Below are 18,463 nucleotides of genomic sequence, written 5' to 3'. Positions count from 1 at the left end.
TAAAAGGAATCCCCAGTTGAGAGAAAAAAATACTGAATCAATTATCAGCAGACATAGGTTCTCCAAAAGTAGAATACCACACTTTATAAATTTTTACATTCATTCGCCATTGTAGCCATTAAGAGGGCAGAAATCATCTCCATTTTACAGATGATCAAACACCAAGAGCTAGAACTACAACCAACACTAAATTTCCTGGATCTTGATCCTGAAAGAAAATGATTCATTTTCTTTCCGCCTCTACTCAAGAAACAGTGGGCCAAATGGAAGGTACTGTGACATTTTGACAATAATCCATTACTTGTAATACCCACCCACTGAAGCTGAAGCTCCAATACTTTGACCACCTGGTACGAAGAGTGGACTCACTGAAAAAGACCCTGATGGCAGGAAAGACTGAGGGCAGGAGGAGAAGGGGGCGACAGAGAATGAGATAGTTGGGTGGCATCATCAACACAATGGACATAAACTTGAACAAACTCTGGGAGATGGAGGACAGGGAAACCTGGCATGCTGCAGTCCATGGGGTCACAAAGAGTCAGACCCGACTTAGCAACTGAACATACACACACACACACACACCAAACCCTGTGCTTTTCTTTACATTGGTGAATTTGGCGGGGTGATTTATTTTCTGGTTTCCCAGAAACTGCATTATCATCTTTGAATTATTTTTTGTTTTAAAACCAAAGCTTCAAAGACAAGTAGAATTATTGAATCTTTAGATTGGTTTGAACCTTTTATGAGACCCCATAACCTGTTTTATGGGCTTCCCTGGTAGCTCAGCTGGTGAAGAATCTGCCTGCAATGCAGGAGACCTGGGTTCAATCCCTGTGTCAGGAAGATCCCCTGGAGAAGGGATAGGCAACCCACTCCAGTATTCTTGGGATTCCCTGTTGCCTCAGATGGTAAAGAATCCGCCTGCAATGTGGGAGACCCCTTGGAGGAGGGCGCAGCAACCCACTCCAGTATTCTTGCCTGAAGAATCCCATGGAGAGAGGAGCTTGGTGGGCTACCATCCATGGGGTCACAAAGTCGGACACGACTGAGCAACTAAGCACAGCACAAGCAAGCACAACCTGTTTTACAGCATGTAGACATTGTAAAACCACGTTTTATTACTAAACCTTGGGTTTGTTTCATTGAATTTAGTAATTTGGTGCAGTTAAAGGAACATTACACTGGGAATCAGATTGGGTGGGCTTCTATAGGAATGACCCAGCTTTTTAAAAAATATTTTTGTTTATTTGGCTGCACCTGGTCCTAGTTGATGCATGCAGGATTTTCCATCTTTGTTGCAGCATGCAGGATCTTTAGTTGTGGCATGTGGGATCTAGTTCCCTGACCAGAGATAGAACCTGGGCCCCCTGCATTGGGAGCATAGAGTCTTAGCCACTGGACCACCAGGGAAGTCCCAGAATGACCCAGGTTCTTAAACAACATTCATCTCTTCCTGTCTCTCCCACCAAGATTATAATTCTGCATGATCTCCTACTTCCACCCCATCATTGTCAGGAGTGGGCCATTATGTGCATTACTATCCTTAGGTGCACTGAGTTTGAAAAAAGCTTGAGTCCTATTAATCTCAAAGCTCCTTTCTAGCTCTTCTTACTGGAAGTTCAGGGTAAAAGCTGCAAATGCTAACTTCTCAGCATACAGTACTGGGGGGAATATTTGCTTGGTACTCCAAAGAACATATAAAAGATCTCAAATATTAATAAATAGCTTCTGGGTTGTTGGTCAAGAATTACTATGTTTTAGTCCTTTTTAAAAAAAAATCAGATCACTATTACTTGGAGGCCCTCTGCCATGCCATACAAATTCCAGCCTTCTTGCCCTTTAGTCAGTGCACTACTATTGATGACATGTAAGAACTTGTCACAGTTAGTAAAGCTGTATACTATTAATACATGAAGACAAGTCCTAGCTCTGATTCTGCTCAGCACTGTGTCACCAGCTACAGTACCTGGTTCATAGTAGCTATTCAGTAAACATCCAATGGATGACTGAATAAACAGATGAATTTGGGGACAATAAGGACCGAAAGCTACAAAGCTGTTCCATTGACTTTATCATATCCTAGTTGCTAAATGCAGAAACAGGTGAAAGAAGTTCCTGGAAATCTTTTTGGGCAGTGAGAAGTGAATGGTTAAGGTCAAGGCTGGTTGGTGATTTGGTTGGGATGACCCACCTAACTTTTAACTACCTGTAGCAAAATAAATCAGGTTGTACCCTATCTGAATGAGAATTATGCTGAAAGAATTTGGTTGACGCTTAACCCATCTTCTAGAATATTTGGGTGATGACCTATCCACTACTTATCTTCTGATCCACTGATGAATAAGCAGGGGGAAAAAACTTTATTTCCTTATTGGGAATCTCTTTAACATAGGAGCCCATTTTCCTACCCAAGTAAGATTTAGTGAACACAATTTTGCTATGAATCTGTAGAATGTCTCAGGATTCATCACAAACATAAATATATGGTATATTATGGATGTATTGATGCTAATAGAAGATTAACAGCCTGGGATAAAACTTGCACTGACCCAGAGTGGCCTTACAAGTAGATGGAGTAGTTAGATGGTAACCCATATGGTTTGATTTGAGAGGGGCTGAGAAAGCTTCTTTTGCCAGGAATACTTCCCCTCTGGATTGTTCCAGTACTTGAAATTCCACCATTATTAGTATGTTTGGACCAAAGAATTATTTTCAAGAGTCCTGTTAAAAGATAATTATTTCTAAGAGGGCTAGCTCATTATCTTGAATGACATCACTGGTTGATGAAAGATCATATCCACTGGACAAGAACAGGCCACAGAACAGCTACATTTGGAAAGGGTGGCAAAGGGAGAGAGAGGCTGAGTAATAATCCTGCTGAAGGGACACAGACCTGAATGGGTCACAGAGCCAGCAGGCACATGACAATCCCAGGTGTTTGGAAAATAAGATGCCAGAAGGCCAAGGGCACTGAAAACAGAGATCCAAAGATATCACTTCTGATTAACCTCACCTACTTCCCAACCTTGCCCAGCTAGGGTTTCTGCATGGGCAACATGTACTCTTACATCCTTAAAACAGGACCATACCCTCCATTCCTGGCAAACTCACTATGTTGATTTCAAGTCAGCTCCCAGACTATCAAGATCATTTTGAGTCATACAGCAGAGTATCCATGCACCCCAGGAAACATGATTTTATTAAATGTGCCTTCTGTGTTTTTATATAAATCACTAATTCTTATTCTTGGATTCTGGGCATCTGCAATTTTCTAAAACTGGACATGACACTGTGTGTATATAAGCATTTTTCTAAGTAGAGGGGTCCAGAGTTAACAGCATTTTCTCAAAGTGATCCATAGCCTAGAAAAAGGTAAAAAAAAAAACCCACTAATCTATCAACATTTTGATCAGAAGTGAAGTCTCTCAGTCGTGTCTGACTCTTTGTGACCCTATGGACTGTGGCCTGCCAGGCTCTTCTGTCCATGGGATTCTCCAGGCAAGAATACTGGAGTGGGTTGCAATTCCCTTCTCCAGGGGATCTTCCCATTTTGATCAGAGCGATACTAATAAGAACAGAACTTTAAGAGGTAGCTGAAATAGCTCAGTTGGGAGAGCATTAGACTGAAGAACAGAACTCTATAAGACCACCAAGAGTTCCTGCCTTCCTGCTCAGCACCAATTCATCGAAAATTTGGGAGTGGTGGTGTTAACTATTATATATTATAAGTCTCTTTTCTTGTAATTTGCCTCTATCATAAAAGTAGAAGGGAAGGTGAATTTCAGCTACTTTGGCGTTCTGGTCATTAAAATTTTTACACTGCTGGTATTTGGTTTTTAATACCAGGTTTTTAATATCAGGTCATTCTTAAGACCGTCATCATTTTGCTTCCTGAACCCATCAGACACTATATGTCATAATATTATATTTAGTCTGAACAAAATTACAGAATCTTCAAAAATCCCTGCGAATGGCTAAAAATTAATACATCAAAGAAAATACATAAGTAAAAACTTGCTATCTCTTTTCTCCGTGACTCTGGACAAGTGTAATGTTAATTTCAATGTCTGTCTACCCTAAAACTTTCTGAGACTCTACCTCCATTAGTGTATAGGTATAATCTATATACAAAGAGTTTCTCAGTTTCCTCTACATGAAAACCTAGATGTGATAAGTTAAAGATTCATTTCTTTACTTAAAAAGGCTTCACTTATAAGGAAGTAAGACACACAAAAAAGTACACACCATATGGTCCTTTTTATATGAAGGTCAAGAGAAGACAAAGCTAATCTCTAATGATGAAAAGCAATTCAATGGTTGCCTGGGTCCAGGGTGATCGTGAGAGTGCACAAAGGGGCATAGAAAACATTTTGGGATGATGGAAATGCTCTATTTAGACTACCATGGTGCTTTCATGAGTGTACTGCTGGCTCAGTGGCAAAGAACCTGCCCGCAGTACAGAAGCCACAGGAGACACAGGTTTGATCCCTGGGTCAGAAGATCCCCTGGAGGAGGAAACGGCAACCCACTCCAGTATTCTTGCCTGGGAAATCCCATGGACAGAGGAGCCTGGCAGCAGGCTCCAGTCCATGGGGTGGCAAAGAGTCAGACACGACTGAAACAACTTAGCATGTATGCAGGCATTCGTGGGTGTATATTCAAAACACATCAAAACACTTGAAATAGGTGCAGTTTATTATACATAAAGTTAAAACCAATAAAATTATTCATAAAAGATTTACCTTAGGCTCATTAAAGTAAGATTTTTATTGAGTATTACTTAAAAGAAGATTTAAAGTCTGATTACACAAATGAAAAAGTCTACCTGTAAATTTATTCAAAGTGGGGTGTTGATAAATATAATCAAAAGAAAAGCTTTTTAGCAGGTGAAGAGGTGATATGAATGCATTTTAGTTAATAGTTAGCATTTACGCAAGAATGATATCTCTTTGTTAATGTGAAATAGCCCAACAGTAAAACAGTTAATGTGTTCAGATTATCTAAGATAGATCTTAAGTGTTCATTTAGTTTGGCCCTTCCAAAGTAGAGATAGCATCAGACAGTGCGACAGCATAATAGCTCATTCAAAGCTAAATAGTACATTACCTGTGATATCAACATTTTGTATTCATTGAAGGAAAGTTGTATTTGGAATTGTTTGCCCATACATTATTTTGCGTTTTAAAAGTTAATTTACTTTAAAATTTTGCTGTGCTCAGATATTGGATAGCACGGTGGTTTGCTGGGAAATCTAATACGATAAATGAAGCATTAATTTTAAGACCTAGTTTTAAATGCTATGTACCAATTAATATGTACCCTTTCTTCTCTGGAATTTTAAGGATTTTTTTTCCCCAATCTATGAGATTATTGCTGATGAATTCTTAGTGATCAATGTGAAAATGAATAGGGAAGCTCTGATAACAGCAAATCCAAGAAATAATATTGAATCCAGTTAATGCACCTTGTCATGTGTGCATGTGGAATGCCAAAGAATAGCTAAAAATAGAGAAACAAGATTTCTGAAATAAGACACAGGTGTTGTGGCAAAACACCTTCAACGAGTTCAAAATCACTTGTCATTAATTGTGTTTACAGGTTAGTGAAATTAAGTACTCTAGACTGGTAATGCAGGAACCCTTGCATTTATTTAGTAGTTATCTTCATCTGTCTATTCTGGATTGATGGTAAGAGCTCCATGTTAGAAGAGGGTTGGCCAGAATGGAGGCAGGTGGAGGGAAATTAGTTAGGTCAACTCAATTCCACATGCCACTAATGGGTTCCTTGGTGAGGAACACTGTATTCAGGCCACTGGCCTATGGCTTAATCACCCCCTTCTCCTCATCAGAAAATGGCTCATCTACAATCAAGGGCTGGGGCTCCTGCTGGGGCACAGGCTCCGGCTCCAGTTGGATCTCGAGCTCAGACACGGGGACAAGCTCAGGCCCAAAGGGTGGCTCCACAGTAGGCTGCAAGGCAGGCTCAGGCTCAGGCTCGGGGATAGGCTCATGATCTGGCCCCAGGGTGGTATCAGGCTCAGTCTCATGGATGGAAGACGGAAGGGTGGCTTCGAGTTGGATGACATCATCATGTGGCATTGTCTCACCCTCTGTTCTTTGGTTTATCTTTGTCATTGGTCTGTGGGAAGAAGGCCCAGGCAAGAACAAGTTAAGGTCTGACATCTCATGTGGAGCCATAGGCTCTATAGCCTCAGTGACCATAGGTCCCAAACCCCTGTGATTTCTGATAGTCTGACTCACTGTCAGACCATGGGTCTCCATTTAGGGTGCAGAATGGTTAGGTCTTAACTGTATTGTATACTGTCAAGAGAAACAAACCAGTGTTTAAGAGGCAGGAAAACTCATGTCAGGAGGAAAGGGTATAAAGATCTAACAGGATCATTGGGGGCCAATTCCATGGCTCCAATGCCTCTCTAGCACCCACTCCATCTAGCACAATACTTGGCAGTTGGTTGGTACCCAATACATAGTTGTGGAAGCACAGAAATGGAGGGAAGAACAAATGAACGTGTGTGATATACATTTGATGAAGAAGAATAGAGTGGGCAAGAGCCTGGGCTGTGAGCAGTTTTGTGTCTATTGACCCCTTGTTCCATAAAAAATAATATTAAAAATTGTATTTTATTTGCTGTTCATAGAAAGACAAGTAGATGAATATATTATAACATTTTCTTAGCCCTAAAAGGACTGTTGTCACAGGTAAATGAGTTGATATACATAAAATTGCTTAGAACAGAGTCTGGCACACAGTACCCAGTACGTGATAACCATCACCACTCTTTCATAAAAGCAACGAGAGCGAGCAGAGAGATAGCCCTCTATCTTATGCTAAGAGGCGTGCTCAGGAAGAGCTGACTGAGAGAGATAAGCCTGAGACATGTCTATTCACGGAAAGACAGCAGAAGTAAGGTCTTACTCGAGTTCTGTGGTGGTTTTAGAATTCCTCTTCCTTTCCTTCCCCTTCGCCTTTACCTTACGCCTCACGAACCACACCACAGAGATGAGAGTGATGACACCTATCAGGGTCCCCACAAAGGCCCCAATGATGATTCCAGTTCCTGGATCTGGAGGATACAAGCAGCTGGTTAGTAAAATGGAGCACAGTGTCTGCCCCCTCTCGTGAATCTGTGACCAGTGGGAAATATTCAGGGCATTCATATAGTGGGATAGTGCCTTGTATAGGCTGGGACCGTGGAAAGCCCTAGAACTCTACATATATGAAGCATTATGTAAGCATTAGATATTAGGATGGTTGTCCATTGTATCATTCTATAAATAAAGCACCAAAATCTCCAGAGTCAGGAAGGACTAACCAAGAAGTCTAAGTGACTTGATTGGCAGGCACAGGATACTTAAGGAGAAACTGTTAAAAGTTATATAATCCACTTACATGAAGTAGTTAGGTCAATTTCACAGGAACTATTGCCAAGGATGTTAATAGCGGTGCACTGGTAATAACCTTGTTCAAAACTGGTCAGGTTTCCAATAAACAAAATCCCGGTGGCTGGGTCTGTCAATATCAGGAAATAATGTTTTGAAATCTTGTATATGGGTACAGATCATGGGAATGAAGCAGACCATCCAATGCCCACCCACGTCCTCAGACTGGCCTCCCTTTCTGGAGATGGATCAACTAGACCCCTGAGGACTCCCATCTGGGACCATGCCTATTTTCTCCATACCGCTACCTCCAAGCCAAAAATGGTCTTGACTTCTAGAAGCTGGAGAGAAGACCAGAGGACAATCATTTTGATGACAGGCTGACATTCTTTGTACATTTCCCTCCCCAAAAAACAGAGGACTGAGCTCTAAGGAGGAGCAGCCAGTCACATCTACATGCTGTCAACCAAGCCCACACACCAGGCCTTGCCAGGTGCAGCAAAGATATATACTTACTGAAGTTTTCTTTCACTGGGACGACGTTTCTTCCTTCGAGTTTATACCAGTAGTACACAGGGGAAGGTGTTCCAAGCACCGAAAGGCAAGTAAGAGATATAGGATGGCCAGTTTCTGCCATTCCTTGGATGCTGCAGAAGGGCTTAGAAGGTTTGACTGTAAGACAATGACAAAGAGTAAGAAATCAGGCCTGATGAATTGCAGTCTGTACCACTTCCTCACTCTCATTTTGGAGACTATGTACACTTTTTTTTTTAATCTTAAAAAAACTTGTTTTGACAGTTTTCTAGTTGTACCACCAGATGGCAGTAGAGCGCTTCAGGCGCAAAGACCTCTCGTCACTGGGCCATTAGTAGTCTAGCAGCATCTCTTCCATCTGACTCTTCCTCAGATTCATAACCGTGAATTTCCACATTGTGTCTTAAAATATGCCATTATTAAAACAGTAAGCAATGTAAGCAAACATTAAACTAGGAACAGAGGTTATATTTTGGAAGCATGGTTTTAAAGGAAAAGAGAACATTAAACACTGAGATAACTACTTTTTTCCCCCCAAAATTGTCTTATTAATGCCATATTTTTCTTTTCCTTTGTGAGTTATTTTTTGGCATTAATTCTCCTGGTGGTGACACACAATGGAAGGTTTGAATTTGCCCGTGTCCCTCATTGGGAGGGGAAACCCATTGCGGGGGAGGGGTGTGCCACAAGGCACTGAAATCTTGTTTCATCCTTCATGCCACTAGCATTTACTTGAGTGCCTCCTGTATGCCCAACACTGAACTAGGCACCAGAAATTCAAAAGTGCCTCTTACACAGTTTTGAAATGAGGTGGGGGGAGTGGTAAGAGATTAGGCTAGAGAGCAATGGAGACTAGAGCTTCAGGGGCTTTGTGTTTCACGTTTTTTATCCTGAGAGCTGCAGGTTCACAGAAGGAATTTAAGTAGGTGTGGGGCAGCACAATGATCATTCTAACTGAACTGTTCTGACTCCGGGAGTACATGAGGCAAGGAAGGGGAGGAAACGGAGTCAAGAGGTATTAAGAAGTCCAGAGGGCTTGGATACGTGGCATGAGGAAGAGGGTGGGCTCAGTGATGACTCCCAAGTTTCTGATTTGGACAGCTGGGTACACCATCTTGCCACCCCCTGAGATAAAGAAGTCAAGGAGAGGAACAGGTGTTTGGGGAAGGAGTGAGGAGGAGGACGGGGCAAAGATGAGGTCAGTTTGGGATATGCTGAGTTTCTGTGCTTATGGATAAGTCCTGTGGGAAGCTGAAAATCTGATTCTTGCCACTCGTCTTACTGCTCACAGCTTATTCTAACCTCAGTCTGACATGCAGATAAGGATCTGAATCAATATTTTCCCATTCACCTGCCTTATATTAATTTAGATATAAGACACTCCAAAGGCATAGATTCTCTCCCTTAGGCTTAGGCTGTAAATGCTCTGGACTACCCAGCTCTCTGACTCTTACTTGGGAGGCAGCAGTTAAGAGCACAGATCTGAGTCCACACTGAACCCTGGGTCTGCAGCTTTACACCAGATGTATTTAGGCAAGTAACCTAACATAGCCAAGCCTCAGTTAATTCATCTGTAAAATGCGCACAAGAAATTATCTGAACTCCAGCTAATCCAAATATATTGTGTTTATACAAATAAAATCATGTATATAGTATCTTACACATGGAATTGCTGTTGCCCACAGGCAGGAGTAAACACTGCTGTCACATTTCTGACACTGCAACTGACAACCTTCCAGTCTCGGACACTAACCCACTATACATATGAGCAGAAAAACAGATACAGCTATAGCTGTTTGAAAATTTCACCATCCCCTCTTTTTTAAAATTATAGTATACTTGATTTGCAATATTGTGTTATAGTTTTGGGTATACAATATAGTAATTCAGTATTTTTGCAGATTTTTATTCCATTATAGGTTATTACAAGATCCTGTGAAGTCGCTCAGTCATGTCCAACTCTTTGCGACCCCATGGACTCTAGCCTACCAGGCTCCTCTGTCCATGGAATTTTCTAGGCAAGGGTACTGGAGTGGGTTGCCATTTCCTTCTCCAATGGGTATAAATTCCCTCTGTGTTATACAGTATATCCTTATTGCATATCTGTTTTATATATAGTATTTTGAAGCTGTTAATCCCATACTCCTAATCTGTCCCTCCCCCTTCACTCTTCCCTTTGATAGCCATCAGTTTGTTTTCTATGTCTGTGAGTCTGTTTTGCATATATATTCATTTGTATTATTTTTTAGATTCCACATATAAGTGATATCGTACAGTATTTGTCTTTCTCTGACTTATTTCACTAAGCATAATATCCTCTAGGTCCGTCCACGTTGCTGGATCCAGCAGTATTTCATCTTTTTATGGCTCAGTAATATTCCATTGTATATATGTACCATATCTTCTTAAACCAATTGCCTATTGTACAATCCCTTCTTTTGAACAGGTATCTTTTAATTAAAAGGAGTATTTTTCTGTTTAGCTCTTTATTCTCTCTTTCATGGTATTGATCCCTCAGCTGCAGACAACTCTTTGGATTTGCCTACCCTAAATAAACTAGGCTATTTAACCAGAAATCCAACTATCACTAGATTTAGATACTGCCTTTTTTTTTTTTAAGATACTGCCTTTTAAAAAGCATGGTGAATTTTTTTATAGCTTTTACAGTGGAACGGAATAATTTGAACAGAAAATTAAATGGGGGTGTTTCATCACAAAGCCAGACCCCAGGACTTGAACTAATTATGGACCAAAACATGGAATGACTTGCATTCATTTCTTGAGCCCAGAGTCAAATCCAGATATTTTTCTGAACACATTTTTCTCCTTTCGTTTTTATTAACCAAACACTCAGTGAATCACTTTGAACCAAATCCCAAACCCATACACTTTCTAAAACTACTGATCCAGGATTGAATTGACATTTCATCCAGTTATAGTCCCCAACAGAACTTGGATTTTTACTGGCAAAGCCACTGATCTACCATTTAGCTTTATTGCTTTCAATAGAATTGTGGTGGGAAGAAGAGGCTCACCTCAGAAAATAAATGAAAATGTTTCAGTGTGTTCTCAAACCTTCCTAAATTCATCATTTTCTTTTTACGTGCCAAGTTGCAGAAGGAAGATGATGTTCATTCCAAATGCATACAAAATAATTATTCAAATTTCTTCTGGGTATTTTTCAGAGATTCATTTTCCAAGGCTGTCATACCTAATGGAAGTCTTTCAGATGAATGATCATGCAAACCACCTGGTCCTTTATGCATTGCTGCTTCCTTCACCTAAACTACACTCTGCCACCTCAGCCCCTCTTCTGCCTGACATGCTCTTACATATCCTTCAACATTCACTGCAGAAGTCACTTTCTCCAGGAAGCCTTCTTCAGTTCCCCCTGTGATCTCCCAGCTCACCTCTCCTCCCTCCACTATAACCTTATGTGATACATCTGCCTCCCCCACTACATACTTAGAACTTTAGGAGGGCTGGGAGCCTATCTTTTACATCTTTCCATCTCCACTGCCTACCACAGTGACTGAACATCTGTTCAGGGTGTGCCAAATGAATATATGCATGAATGAGTGAGTGCATGGCGTTTGTGTCTACCACTGGGTTACAAAAGTTTCTGAAAGATGCATTGCTAGGAAGAGCAATATTTAAGGAAATGTCAATACATCTCTCTCTTGGTCTCCCTTACATGCTTGCCTGGGCTTCCCAGGTGCCACTAGTGATAAAGAACATGCCTGCTAATGCAGGAGACGTTAAGAGTCGTGGGTTCGATCCCTGGCTTGGGAAGATCCCCTGGAGGAGGGCAGGGCAACCCACTCCAGTATTCTTTTCTGGAGAATCCCATGGACAGAGGAGCCTAGTGGGCTACAGTCCATAGGGTCACAAAGAATTGGACACGACTGAAGTGACTTAGCACGCACATGCTTGCCCCCACCATGCCCCACCCCTCAGTCAGGGCAGACAGAACAGGCACTCATGTGCAATAGAATTTGAGAACTGCCAACAGCCTCTGCAATTTTTAGAGAAAATTATCAGTCTCAAAATTTCCAGAAAGCATAAATTTGTAGAACATCTTTGTTCTTAGCCTAATTAATTAAAGTGGGATTTTGAGAATTCCCAAACAAAGAAATCCAGAGTCTTTCATCTCTTACCTTGCCTGGATACTGGAGGCTTAAGGAAAAGTCATGACTCTTGGGAAAGAAAAACTTAGAGGGGAAATGACCCTCAACTTCTTACGGAAGTTCATTAGGAATTCTCTAAACTTTAAGAATATTAACCACCCTGTCTAACTTTACCTCAGGGCTAATTCCAAGCTCAGATAAAAAGAGGCTTGGCTTCTTTAGGTTGTTTCTGGTCAGAAGGACAACCCAGAGCTAGGGAGTAACAAAAATAGTAGAGGACTAATCCCTTAAACAGTCCTGTGTGTTCATTGGAAGGACTGATGCTGAAGCTGAAACTCCAGTACTTTGGCCACCTCATGTAAGAGTTGACTCATTGGAAAAGACCTTGATGCTGGGAGGGATTGGGGGCAGGAGGAGAAGGGGACAACAGAGGATGAGATGGCTGGATGGCATCACCGACTCGATGGGCATGAGTTTGAGTAAACTCCGGGAGTTGGTGATGGACAGGGAGGCCTGGCATGCTGTGATTCATGGGGTCGCAAAGAGTTGGACACAACTGAGTGACTGAACTGAATCCCTTAAATTCTTTGAACACTGAATCTCCAATATATCATTTGATTCTCATAATAATATGACAGGGCAGAAATTACAACCCCATCTCAAAATGGCCAGAGAAAGGTGAACTGACTAGCACTGAGGCCAGTGCATACATCATTTAGCTCCCGTGTATATGGCTAGTCTTCCAACCCAGAACATCAACTTTCCCAGGAAAGGGTTTATGGATATGTGTCCTATTGTCCCCTGTACCCCCAAAGCCTAGCACAGGATGCAGCAAAAATAAGAACATGATGGAGTTACCTTGCTCCTAGAAATCAGCTCTTGATTACCTTTTCCTCTTTTCCAGGTGAGTAGATGCAGTAGCAAGCCTCACAGTAAAGAGTTGGTTCTTTGTTGGCATCACTTGGGCAACAAGCTCAGACAATACTGGACAGTCCTCCTCCGTGTGCACCTTGTTACCAATTGAGGCTTTTCCAAGCTACTCAATTATTGTCTGATCTAGTTCCTTTTTTTCCCGGGATGGGTGTACACAGCTCAAGAGCAGCCATGGTTAGACCAGTTCCACTTGAGGTTACATAGAAGTGGGAGAGCCCTTAGCTCAACTTGTTAATGGGTGAAGGTTGACAGCCCTTGCCTCCCTCCCGTCCATACACGTGAAGGCCTGCAGATAGGACTTGCTAAACAATACAGACAGGGGCAAAACTCAGACAGAGATTGGAAGGAGCCCTAAAAATCACCAATATTGTGAACTTCGCCAAGAGCAGAAACCATGCCTCTATCATGGCTCCTGACCCGAAGCAGGCACTTAATAAACACCGTATAAATGAACCACTCCAAATTCATTTGAAGAACAGATATGACTTGCTCCATGTCACAGAATGAATATTTGTGTATAAGTAAATGAATCAACTCTGGTCCTTTTTCCAAGTAGCATTAATATTTTAGAAAAGGACCTTTCTGCCTTTATTTAAAAGACTAATTTAACAATGGGAATTGTGGCTGGCTTAGGAGAGGTCAAAAGTTGACAGTTGTCTCCCCCAAGTAGGACTGGCTTCAATTGGAGGTTCTCACTGAAACAGTTGCTAGTGATCATTTGGTGAGACTGTGGGTTGTCTTGTCTGTTCTCACTGCATCCTTCAGAGATAGGGACCCAAGAGGTTTGGTCATCTATTGCTATCTGTCATGGTGGCAGCCCCATTTGGTTTGACAACTGTTTCAACATGTTTTGTGAGTGATTTTTCAGTGTTATTCTATGGGTTGGATTGGTGGTGTGTCTCTATTTTCCTGGTAATAAAAGAAGTAGGGAGGATATTCACCCTTGGGACTTAATTGGCACCATAACTCACTGCCTTGGCTCATTCAATGTCCTAAATTGAAAACAAGAAGAGAAAAAGCAGAAAATAAAATGTCCATACCTAACACGCTGACACTGATGGTGCCTTGATTTTTGCCGAAAAAGTCAGGGGGGTTGTTGACATCACAGACGTAGATGCCACTGTCTTCTGGCTGCATATGCGAGATGGTGATGGATGCGTTACCTGAAGTGTTGGACCCTACAATGCGATCTTTATATTTTCCTATGGCTGTAGCTTGTCCACCTTCAGAATAGTAAATCTAGGAGAGAAAATGACATAAATGAGAACCGGACAATGTCTGAGGCTAGGATAAACTACTTGGAAGTTCTCTCTATCCAATGTTTCCTTCTTGGATGATAACTAGAATCCCCCCACCCCTCCCACCCCTGGTAAGACCCCTGTGGCAAAGATTTCTCAGCTCAGTGGGACAATGTAGGTCTCTCAAGGCTGTACACAGTTGTGGCCTCATTTGTGCTCAAAGCAGCTCTATGATATCATCAGAGCACAAAGGTATGCCTGTCTTGTAGACAGTAGGCAGCCAGAGCTGACAAGATTCAACTCCTAAGCTTAGGCCAGTAGATCAAGATACTCCCCGATGAGTCTACCTGAAAGAAACTCATTGTTTAGGACACAAGTGTCTGATTTTATTCTACTTTATAAACTTTCTTTGCCTTGAGTTTACCCAGTGGGCTTATCTAGAATATCTGATTCCTCTAAAAGAATATTCATGCTCCTTTTGAACACACATATTCTTTTGGATAAGCAAAACTGAGTTCATTCTGTTTGTTATAAGAATAACATTTCAGAGCAGAAAGGCTCCTGAGAAACCATGTGGCCCCATCCCCTCACAGTGGTGGTATAAGGATGAAGCAAAGTCACTGAGTCAAGGGCCTAGGAAGTGCTTGGTCAACAGCAGCTATTACCTTTCTTCTCATATGGCAGGAGGAAGAAATGGAATTATTAATGCTTTCAGATAAAGGCAGGCACTCAAGTACAGACTAATGACCCACCCAAAGTCATAAAGATTTATATATTATTATTTTAATTAACTAGATTTAAGAAATATCTTGATTCTAGTCCCATCTGTATTATAGAACATGGATATTAAATCATAATGGTAACCATGGGAGCAGCAGAGTGTGATGTAAAAAGGCCTGGTCTAGGAATAAGAAGACCTCGGTTTTAGCCACACTGGGCCTCTGATTATAACATGGGAGAGGTAGCCGCTGGTCATGTCTCCATGGCAACCTGCTTTGCAGTAACAAAAAAAGTCATTTAATCTCTTCAACCTTTAGTTTCCATATCTGAACAAGGAACCAGAGCAGTGTTCTCTAAAGTATGATATGTATTCTCCTAGTATAGGCACATAAGTTGATTTTAGGTTGTAAATAATTGAAAACTTAAAAATCTAATGTGTATTAGAGACAAATCTAACACATCAAATCTGTGAACTCATGGATATTATTGTTTACAGTGAAACTAAGGCAAACACTTTTAAGACTTTTAAAAACCAAGTCAGGGAATTCTTTGGCAGTCCAGTGGCTAGAACTCAGTACTTTTAACTGCTGAGTGGCCCAGGCTCAATCCCTGGTCAGGGAACTAAGATCTCACAAACTGCACAGTGTGGCCCCCCAAAATGTCAATATAGAAAACATTAAACAATTACTGGTGCTGGTAATACACAAATATGACAAAAAATCATGAAGATGGGACATGAATAGACTAAAGCTTAGGAATCACTGGATTAGGTGATCCCGAGGTCCCTTCATAATACTCAGTCTATGTACACACTTTGTTAGTTTAATATAAATGTCTGTGACTCCAGTGATTGTTTTGCATTATCAATAAACTGGGATTGCCTTAGCCCACTGGCAATTGATACTTAATAAAATCTACTAGAAGAGACTTATGGTTCATTTAATTCACTCCTCTCACTTTATAGAAGAGATTGAAGCCTAGAGAGGTTTTAAAAAAGACACACAAAGTTAAGAGCTGAGTCGGGTCTAGAACCCAGTTCTTCAATTTCCTTGTCCAGCATTTCTTTACATTAACAGGCTAATGAAACAGTGAAGGCAATCAGAAAACCAAAAGATATTGTCTACATAAATTCAAATGTATTCTCTTTCAGGGAAACAGCCAGGAAGTTTTTAAACTAAAGCAGAAAGGGAGAGTCTGATGGAAAATTCAAAGAAAAGAGTATCTTTAAGGAGAAAACAACTTGCCTCTCTCCTGCGGTCCTCTAACATCAACTAGCTTTCTTTCGTGCCCTGAAAGAGCCATTTATAAGTCAATTCGTCCATTCATACCTACTGAAATCATAAACTCTTGCTCCAGAGGGGTCTTGTTTGACTTACAAACTGGTAAGCCAGTGTAACCTAAGGTATTCAAGTGGGGAAGGAGGAAGTTCAACTTGTCAAAGGTCTATTTCCTTTAAGTGAGTTGACATCCAAGATATCCGGCTTTCCATTTCACTAGCCAGCCTGGCCTTATTTACTTTCTAATTACCAATTTGTGACCCTGTAGCCTCTTACCTGGAATGCAGCCTGTGGTCTATCAAGGAAGCCCTTTGCAGCTTAGGTATCTGGCCACATCTCCTGCTCCCAGGAAGAGTGGGGGGTTGGTCAGCCTGTTTTAAATTGAGGCTTGATGACATCACAATGAGAAACATCAGTCCTGCCTACAGCCTGCAGCAAGTCCCAGAAGATCTAGGGGAAAAGACTTTATTTCTACAAAGAGTAGGGGGCCAAGAGAGTGTGTTTTAGGTCAAGACTAGGACATGAAAAGAAGCCACACTAAAAGTTTCATGGTTGGCCATGTATCAATAAGCAAACAAGTCGTGAGGCCCTAGACTTGTAACTTCCCTGAAAAAAGGACCTTCACCAACCCTTCGATCCTAGCTCCTCACACTGTGAGCCTAATAAATTCTGTTGTCCCACAAATAATACTGAAGATGTCTGGAATGGAAGCAGAGGTAAAGAGGTGTAACAATGGACACCTAAAAGGGAAAGGCCCTGGCCTCAGGGTGCTGTGTGAGAAGGAAAGTCCCCAAGGCTAGCCAGTGGCCAGACACATAGGTGGAGGGGCTTTCTGTTAGGGGAAGTCCACACTGTCATACTGTCCTTGTGAAGAAAGAAAATGAAATGCTTTCCTGAAACTACTTATCTAATCACACAGGAAGGAACTGCAACTTGGTTCCATTTTCCACAAAAGAATAATTCTTTTAAAAATCAAAGCTGAATGATGGCCAAAACCTGGCTCATGATCCTGTGAGGCTTGTACACTTTTCAAGGAAAGTATATTGTCAATTTAGAGATCAAACAAATTGAGGTCCAGGAAAAGCCACGGCTGTTCAACAGGCCACATTCTTTGGGGGTGATGATGGGGGGGGGGGTTGGCAAGTCTGCCCTGAGAAAATCCATCCATGTATTCCTTTAAGTGGCGCTTGTTCATTTTTTGGCCACTTGCCTTTTGTGGCTGTGTTCACGGGAGAATGCCCTACTTTCCCCCCAGGGTCCTCTCTGCCTGCCCCATGGTGATGTTAGAGGCTAATTATGGAGACGTAACAGCACATTAATTATAAGACTCCCAAAGAGATAACTCAGCACATGGTTGCTAAGGCAGTGGAGCCTTCAGGAACCAGCTGGATACTGGAAATATGGGAACTAGCTGGGAGGGGCTGGTGGGTAGTGGTAAGATCATGGAGGATAGTAAGGACTGTGGTGAACTGCAGAGCCAAAACAAACAAGGCTTTCAAACTGAGCAAATAAACGAAATACTGGGCTAGCCAACCAACATGCATTTACTGGCCAAATAGAGCCCAGAGGTTGCCAGTCTGCAACCTCTGATTCATCCTCTTCTACTACAGGAAAGGACACACAGAGGCCCCGTAAGAGGAAGTGATCATCCCAAGGTCACACACTTGGTAGTCAGACCTAGAATCCAGACCTCCCAAGTCCCTTAAATCCATGAACATGGCACTCACATGCCTGCCTTGGACCAAGAAGATGACTTCCAGGCCACCCTACCCTCTTGGGGCCATTCCATCACCTTCTCCAGCCCAAGCCTTCTTCTTCCAATTGCTGCTATTCATTGGCATGATGTTTCCCATGCCAAGTGGGTTCACCACATGATGCCTTCAATGGATGCCAGCTGCAATAACAGCCTTTCTCTTCCTCCTGTGCCAAGCTCCTATTCACATAAGGCTGTGCAGCTGGGAGCCAGATTTGTCCAAAAAGATTTTTCCCCTCAGCTTTGTGATACTGCTCTCTAACTAGCGCTGGAATATGAACAAGAAGGGTTGAAGGAATTCAGTCTGCTTTCTGTTTGAGTCTGTGTCTGAGCTAATAAATGCCTTTAGCCTCCAGAGCTGCTTTTGTGGGTTCCTTTTGGAAATGTGCAAGTCCACAGCAAACCACCCATTCTTTCCCTTCCAGCTTCTTCCTTTCCTGCTCTGCTCATAAAGGCACTAACTATGGGAGAAGAGGAATGT

At 41.8% G+C, this 18,463-nt stretch overlaps 1 protein-coding gene across 1 annotated transcript in view; it reads right to left on the bottom strand.

Moving 5' to 3' along the window:
• Positions 1-4,674: 4,674 nt before the first annotated feature.
• VSIG1 (V-set and immunoglobulin domain containing 1) overlaps positions 4,675-18,463 on the bottom strand; it is a 31,631-nt gene continuing 17,842 nt past the window's right edge. Inside the window, exons 3-7 of the mRNA XM_020902204.2 lie at positions 14,035-14,233; positions 7,917-8,072; positions 7,411-7,530; positions 6,937-7,084; positions 4,675-6,138 (exon numbers count right to left, since the gene is read on the bottom strand). Of these exons, the coding sequence (XP_020757863.2) occupies positions 5,817-6,138; positions 6,937-7,084; positions 7,411-7,530; positions 7,917-8,072; positions 14,035-14,233 (945 nt within the window). The 3' untranslated portion in view covers positions 4,675-5,816. The remainder of the gene's footprint in view (positions 6,139-6,936; positions 7,085-7,410; positions 7,531-7,916; positions 8,073-14,034; positions 14,234-18,463) is intronic.

The sequence above is a fragment of the Odocoileus virginianus genome, unplaced genomic scaffold (assembly GCF_023699985.2).
Source record: "Odocoileus virginianus isolate 20LAN1187 ecotype Illinois unplaced genomic scaffold, Ovbor_1.2 Unplaced_Scaffold_1, whole genome shotgun sequence".
NCBI lineage: Eukaryota > Metazoa > Chordata > Mammalia > Artiodactyla > Cervidae > Odocoileus > Odocoileus virginianus.
This window is presented reverse-complemented; position numbering and strand designations above follow the sequence as displayed.